Source organism: Rutilus rutilus, assembly GCF_951802725.1.
Source record: "Rutilus rutilus genome assembly, chromosome: 5".
In the NCBI taxonomy this organism is placed as follows: domain Eukaryota; kingdom Metazoa; phylum Chordata; class Actinopteri; order Cypriniformes; family Leuciscidae; genus Rutilus; species Rutilus rutilus.
The window spans coordinates 10,574,217-10,581,429 of record NC_140213.1 but is presented as its reverse complement, the minus strand read 5'-3'; the positions used below and the strand labels follow the sequence as shown (position 1 = coordinate 10,581,429).

The window sequence follows — 7,213 nt, the reverse complement described above, 5'->3', positions numbered from 1 at the left end:
TAATAATTATGTTTTTTGAAAATGTATGTTTCACCATACAACATGTAAATCCTTTATGTGTGTGTGCGTGTGTGTGTGTGCTTGTGTGTGTGTGTGTGTGTGTGTGTGTGTGTGTGTGTGTGTGTGTGTGTGTGTGTGTGTGTGTGTGTGTGTGTGTGTGTGTGTGTGTGTGCGTGTCTGTGACAAACATTTTTACTTCTTTCTTTACTTCTCTAAACTCCACACCACCAAAGACAAAACCACAAACCCAGATCTATGGAAAGAGATTGGCCAATAGTTTTCCCAGAGGTAGAGTGGTTTTGTTGCAATTGACCTTTTTCACATTTCAGGGTTTCACAGAAGCGGAAGTCGTCACAGTTGGGTAAGCTTCTCTAGCTGTGAATAAGAGACTACATTAAATATATATTTATGATTTGCTCAAATAGCAAAAGAAGCTCCACAATAGTGTTTTCACAACTTTCAAAAAGAGTAAAAAAATAGTGAGGGATTGATAACAGCAGTCAGAAGAGAGAAAGATGTCAACTTTACCATCACTCCCACAGCCGCTGTATTAGAAACGCACATCCTCACAACAGGGTTAACTAGTTTTCTGTAATTTGATGCAAAGGTAATATACTACAAGTATAGTGTTATAAATGTACATACATTTAAAAAAAAAAATATTAAAAAAAATATATATATAAAAGGATTTATTATGATGCTGATGACCATTAAAACACGTCATCACAGTCTGTGAAAGGAGTCCATGAATGCATAAACTGGATCCACACAGACGCTTTCAGTCACAAGATTGTGACTTACTAAAATTGTAGCTTTAAGGTGTACTTAATTCTGTAAGAATTATGTTTTTTTCTAGAGCTTTTAATACAATTCAAGCACATCTTTTAGCTTATACATTACTATAGGATTGTCAAAAGAAAGTCAGTCCTTAATTTTTTTTTAACTTAATGGTACCAGTCTACTTTTCTTTTATTAAGGGTCCCTTTTATTATCATCATTAATTTAGATTAAGGGTCATCACAACAGATAACAGAATTTACCAGTCAGCCTGATAACACATCGGTCAGAAACACCGTCTGGCACAAAGGCTTTGGTCTGGGGCAAGATTGGAAGGTAATACATGTCGCTTGTGTTTCATTATGTCTGTTTATCTGATAAACAAAATCCACGCCACATGCATGCGAAACAGAGGAGGCTGCATTTTGAATATTGATTAGTCCTTTTGGGAAATAGACTGTGATAATAAGTTAGGAACCTTCTGATTTTTCAGGTTTTGTCAAAAACAGACCTCAGCTGTCAACAAACATCTCATTATAGCTTTGGACATCTGGTGACTGAATAGTGTGTTTATGGAGGTGTAAATGCAAAATAAAGGAAAAGTTGGTATTTGTCTGTGAAGAAATTTTCTGGTTTGTTGCTAAGGTGTTTTCAGTGGTGGTTAGCATGTTTCTAGATCATTTTTAGCGTGTTACTCAGTGGTTGCCAAGGTGATCTGAGTGGTTGTTACCATGTTGGTAACAAGGTGGTTGCCAAGGTGTTATGATTGGATGTCAGTGTACTGCTAGTTTATCATTTGCAAGTGTTTTGTCTGGCCAGTTTACACATTTAAACAATTTCAAACCATTCAAGCGCAAGAAGATACAAACAACAAAAGCTTGAACAAAGATTCATCTATATTTAATTTATACAGTGAACATTATAGTGTTATTTTACATTTATTACATTTCTGTACTAGAAGATCTTTGTTTATTTGTTGTATTGTATTTATCTATGCTTGTAATTAGTGTATTTGTTCTTATTTTATTACTGACTCTTTATTTGTCTTTAATAATGTTTGAACTTTATTAGTTAAGCTAGTAGTTTTTGCTGTGGTATCAAAGTACTTAAAGTGTGTTTTAAGTAATAAATGGAAAGCAAAGTTACACTTGCTGATCCGAAAAATGATCCGATCCGTGACTGAAAAACGTAATATGATCCGAAGTTCTGAACCGTGAGTTTTGTGATCTGTTGCACCACTAATTATTTTCGGTAACACTTTATTTTGATGGTCCCTTTTGAACATTCAGTTGACTATAAGTAACGTTGCACCTACATCTCTACTAACTCTAAGTGTTAGTACAGTATTAGTAGACTGGTAGGGTTAGGGTTAGAATAATTTGACTTGTAGTTTTATTTATTTATTTATTTGTTTATTTGAGCAGTAACCATTCTGCTCAAAAGGAGTGGGCCGAAGCAAAAGAGCTTATAAGCGCGACCACCCCCAAAATTAATACAATAAAAATTCTCATTTCACAATAGTACAAAGGAACATAGTGCAAAAGCAACAAAACAACAACAACAAGGAAACAACAGAAAGAAAAAAAAGGATTATATACACTTGCAGTATCTGATCATGGTAGAAATACCCCTAGTGGCAAATCATTTCTTCTTCTCTATATTTTTCAAAAATCTTTTGTTTGTATTTATATTTGAACAGGTTGATTTTTGGACATTGTTTCATCTCCATCTCCAAGTTATTCCACAATTGTACCCCATTAACTGTAGGGCTGAAACTTTTCAAAGTTGTACTATGTTTCTGCGTCCTAAAGTTTAATTCATCACGAATTCATAACAACCAGTACGTTCTTGGAACCTTCTTTGTATTTGGCTTGGTAACAATTTGTGCCTTGCTTTGTATAGCATCTGTACTGATTGGAACTCAACAATGTCATAAAACTTCATGATCTTTGATTTTAAAAATAATGAGTTTGTGTGGTCCAAAAATCCAACTTTATGAATTAATCGGATAACTCTTTTTTGCAGCATTACTATTGGTTTTAATGTGCTTAGTAGTACCCCATACTACAGAACAATAATGTAAATAGGGCAAGATCAGAGACCAGTATAAAGTATGCAGAGATTTGATGTTTAAAATATGCTTTACTTTTGCAATTACTGAAATGCTTCTTGATATTTTAGTAATTATATATTTAATATGAGAGTTCCAAGTAATTCTATCATCTATAATAACTCCAAGGAATTTGATTTCATGCACCCGCTCTATAACAACACCCTCCATCTGAATTGCTTCCTGAGCATTGGAATTACCATTGCCAAATATCATCATTTTGCTTTTACTCAGATTTAGTGATCATTTATTTTGTTTGAACCACTTATTAACACGTTTGAGTTCCAAGGTAACAATTTGACACAGTTGTTGTAAATCGTCTCCAGATGCGAAAATATTTGTATAGTCTGCAAACAAGATAAATCTAAGTATTCAAGTATAAATCTAAGTATTCAAGTATAAATCTAAGTATTCAAGTATAAATCTAAGATGTTTTACAAATATCGTTTATATACATGTTAAACAATTTTGGGCCCAGAATGGAACCTTGAGGTAAGCCACACACAATTTCTTGACAACTCGACTGATAATCTCCTATTATCACACATTGTTTTCTATTTTTTAAATCACTGGTAACCCACTTTAGTGCTACCCCTCTAATACCATACTGTTCTAGCTTATCAATTAATATATCATAATTTATTGTGTCAAATGCTTTACTTAGGTCAATAAATAACCCTATTGCATATTTCTTGTTGTCTACAGCATTAGTTATTTCATCAATTATATCAAAGAGTGCATGCGAAGTTGAACGATTATTCCTAAAACCAAACTGATTATCTGAGAGTAATTTCTTTCTTTCAATAAAGCTATCAAGTCTAGAATTGCAAACCTTTTCTAAGATTTTTGAGAATTGCGGTAAAAGGGAAACAGGCCTACAGGCCTAACTATAAATATATAGTTGCAAAGTTACTTACAGTCAACAGAATGTTCAAAAGGGACCATCAAAATAAAGTGTTGTTTTTGCATCTGTAAGTATTGTAGCCAATCACAGACATGTTGAGAATGTGAATGCAACGGCCAATCTCTTATTTATAACAAACAGAGTATAATGATGAAGTAAATAAGAGGTTTATTGTTTGCTTTCTGTATAACCCATTCATAATTTGAGTAAAGTTTTATTTTTCATGCTGCCAAGTACACACTTCAAAATTTCGGGAGTCACAACTGTATTAAAATAAGAGACTGAATCTCAAAAGTGCGATGTTTACCAACGGACAAGACGAAAAAATGATGTCAAAACAGATTGTTATTTTGTGTGATGTTGAGTCAGGCCATCAGTATGTGCTATTAATTAGAGAATTTGTCTTTTATTGAACAGTTAAGAAAACAATAAACATACTGTACATAATAAAAAATATTCACAATCTTAAGTGTGTGTCACTCAAAAAGTAAAACAGCATTTTGGTCATCTGTTTTTATATAAGCTTCATACTGTCATAAGTCAACGCTTCCTTCCAACACATTTATTGGAAAACTGTACATGAAAATAACTGTTGTCTCACATGCTCATTTTTACTTGTGACTCCTTTGTTGTGATCTTATTGGCTGGTATAGATTCTGTAGGGGTGTTCAAAAGATTGCTTAAAAACATGAATGCTAATCTTGAACTTTGCAGAAGTGCTCTAAAGCTGTGAGCAGTCCTTCTCTCCTTTACTGCAATGAAGCTTGTTGTGTTCACTTTGCTGGTTGTGGCTGTGGGTATGTAGATCTCTCTTATTAGTAATTATTCATGACAATTGTTTGTTTATGCCTACACCGATATGTATTATAGATAGTCTTTAGCATTAATATTATTAAAGAACAATTCATTTTTCAATAAAGTTTACAGCACAGGTGATAAAATCATTGGAGGTTATGAATGTCGGCCCCACTCCCAGCCCTGGCAAGTGTACCTTACGGATGGGCATTACATTTGTGGAGGATCTCTGATTAATAAAAGATGGATTGTGTCTGCAGCTCACTGCAGTTTCATGTGAGTATATAACTTCCCTTTTTAACCTGTTTTTTTTTTTAAAAACATGTTAAAGCTACTTTACCATCAAACTACCTTTTCCCTAAAGAGTACCCTTTTAAGGAATCGATTAGCAAAAGGTTGTTATTGTTTACCATTTCTGAATGTGTATTAAAAAAATCATAATTTCTAAAGAAAAAGAAAGGCTGTCAAAAAAAGTTACATATTATGTACTATAATTAAGATGAGAGTACGTTAGTCTACCAACCATTGGCATCCAGCTCTAATTTTGAATATTTTAGTTTTGAAACAAATTTACATTTGTGTACAGTATTTAAATATGCCTCTTTTCTGGCTTCAATAAATAATCAATTTTTTTTTTATTATTTATTATTATTCAGCATACTAATGCAGGATTTCTATTGTCTATTGTCTATATGTCTCTTAGACTAGGTAAAACCTATTTAAGACTATATAAAGACCTGATATGTATATTCTGATAAACATTATATTAAGGCTGAGTAAAATATGAGTTTCTTTTTAAAATAGACGCAAACTCGTCATCCACCTGGGAAAGCACGACGTGTCTGTTAATGAAGGCACAGAGCAGCAGATCGATGCAGAGAAGGAGATTCGCCATCCAAACTTTAATGGTCAGACTCTTAACAATGATATCATGCTGATTAAGCTGAGAAAGCCTGCCATCCTCAACAAGTATGTGAAGCCGATCCGTCTGGCAACCAGCTGCTCTTCTGCAGGGGAGCAGTGCTTGGTTTCTGGATGGGGCAGCACTGGAGGTGAGATGGCTGAGTAATGAAAATCTTCTTATACTTACATATGGTCAGATATTAAACGTGCATTCAGTCATTATACAAGTATTAGCACTGTTCATATTCTTTTTCCAGTTCAGACTGCTTCTGTCCTGCAGTGTTTGAATTTGCCTGTACTCTCAAGTAGGCAGTGTAGGGGAGCATACGGCACAAAAATAACTAAAAACATGTTCTGCGCTGGATTCATGGAGGGAGGCAAAGACTCGTGTCAGGTATGTTATTGACTCAGTCTTCCTCTTTATATGCGTTTTAAATTTTTATACAAACCACAATTTTGTCCTTTTCATTTTCCAATTTTCTTCTCAGGGGGATTCTGGTGGCCCTGTGGTGTGCAAGAGGAAACTGAAAGGTGTTGTTTCCTGGGGTGATGGCTGTGCTGAACCAGGCTTTCCTGGGGTTTATGCTGAGGTGTGTCGATACACTGACTGGATCAAATCCATCATAGCTAATAACTAGCTCTTTGTTCAGCCTGGTCGGCTAATTTTCTGTCATTAAATTCAGTTTGAAACGTGTATGTGTTTCTATCTTTTATTTCTATATGGGCATTGTTTTTAATCATTTTTTAATCAGTTGCTCCCCACCCCTTACACTGTGCTGCTACAGCAGCATGGCAAAATTAAGTACCCCCATCATATGGATCTGCAATGTAAAATGGAAAACATTCGAAGCCTCAGCGTATTGACAACAAGGCCATCAGAAGATGTAATTTCTTACATACAGTAGCTAGTCGACCTGAATTCCTATTACAGTGTTAGAATGTTATGTCTAAAGGCTTAGCAGACAGTCAATCACATCTGTTTCCTCATATGCACGTGCTTTGTATAGTCACAGAAACACTGTGTTGACAGTATAGACTATGTTTCAGCGAGGGGAAAAATGTCAAATAGTGACTAAAAACACGACAATTGTAGAAGTGACCATTTCATTCTTACTTTTATAGTCTGAAAAGTCTGTTCAGTACAAACTTGACAACAGTCGGCAATAATTATGAACAATGTGAAACATAAAGCAAGTTTACCCGTGGTTTAGAACGACTGAGGGATAACTATTGTGTGAAAGCACTTTGTAGTATTGGAAATTTACTGATTATTTTAGTATTTATATTTTTCTATGTCTAAGGTAGCTTTTACAATAGCCATATGAAATTAGGTCTCAGTGAACAATAAAATCTTTGTCAATGTCTGGGACAAGACAAAACAACAGTGTCATTCACAGTCTCAGTTGCTCTACTCTTTATAAATCAGCACTTTCTAAATTCTAAATATACAAACTGATTTTTGGACTGAAATTTGTTTAGCTGACAGCTGAGCAATTCGGTTTAGGGCCACTTTCATGGTTCTTTGGGTCAGAAAGTCACACCCTGCATCCCAATGTGCATACTATGCATCCTAAATAATATGTGAGCTTATAAGTGTGTCCCAAAGCATAATATAGTATGCCAAAAGTCCCCGAATGATCTACTATTTCTGTTAGATTATCGAAGTGTGGATCTGTGCACACTCTAATGGCTAATATTGCCCACAACCCATTGCGCTTTAGAGG

The 7,213-nt window shown here is 34.6% G+C and overlaps 1 protein-coding gene across 2 annotated transcripts; it reads left to right on the top strand.

Annotated features, from left to right (window-relative positions):
* Positions 1–739: 739 nt before the first annotated feature.
* LOC311290290 (trypsin-2-like) lies at positions 740–6,183 on the top strand. Of its 2 annotated transcripts, XM_084408695.1 has the most exons (7): positions 765–1,113; positions 1,271–1,379; positions 4,506–4,588; positions 4,712–4,862; positions 5,391–5,638; positions 5,747–5,883; positions 5,978–6,183. In XM_084408695.1, exons 3-7 carry the CDS (start codon positions 4,549–4,551, stop codon positions 6,125–6,127), a joined length of 726 nt encoding a protein of 241 aa, XP_084264821.1. In that variant the 5' UTR covers positions 765–1,113; positions 1,271–1,379; positions 4,506–4,548; the 3' UTR covers positions 6,128–6,183. The 2 variants fall into 2 exon arrangements, with proteins under 2 accessions (XP_084264820.1, XP_084264821.1); XM_084408694.1 differs by lacking the exon at positions 1,271–1,379 and having other exon boundaries at positions 740–1,113.
* Positions 6,184–7,213: the final 1,030 nt, after the last annotated feature.

Bases quoted from the DNA above. Each gene is read 5' to 3' on its own strand.
- LOC311290290 (XM_084408694.1), top strand. From the start codon at position 4,549: ATGAAGCTTGTTGTGTTCACTTTGCTGGTTGTGGCTGTGG. The intron at 4,863-5,390 runs GTGAGTATATAA...TTTTTAAAATAG, and splicing joins GCAGCTCACTGCAGTTTCAT to ACGCAAACTCGTCATCCACC. The intron at 5,884-5,977 runs GTATGTTATTGA...TTTTCTTCTCAG, and splicing joins GAGGCAAAGACTCGTGTCAG to GGGGATTCTGGTGGCCCTGT.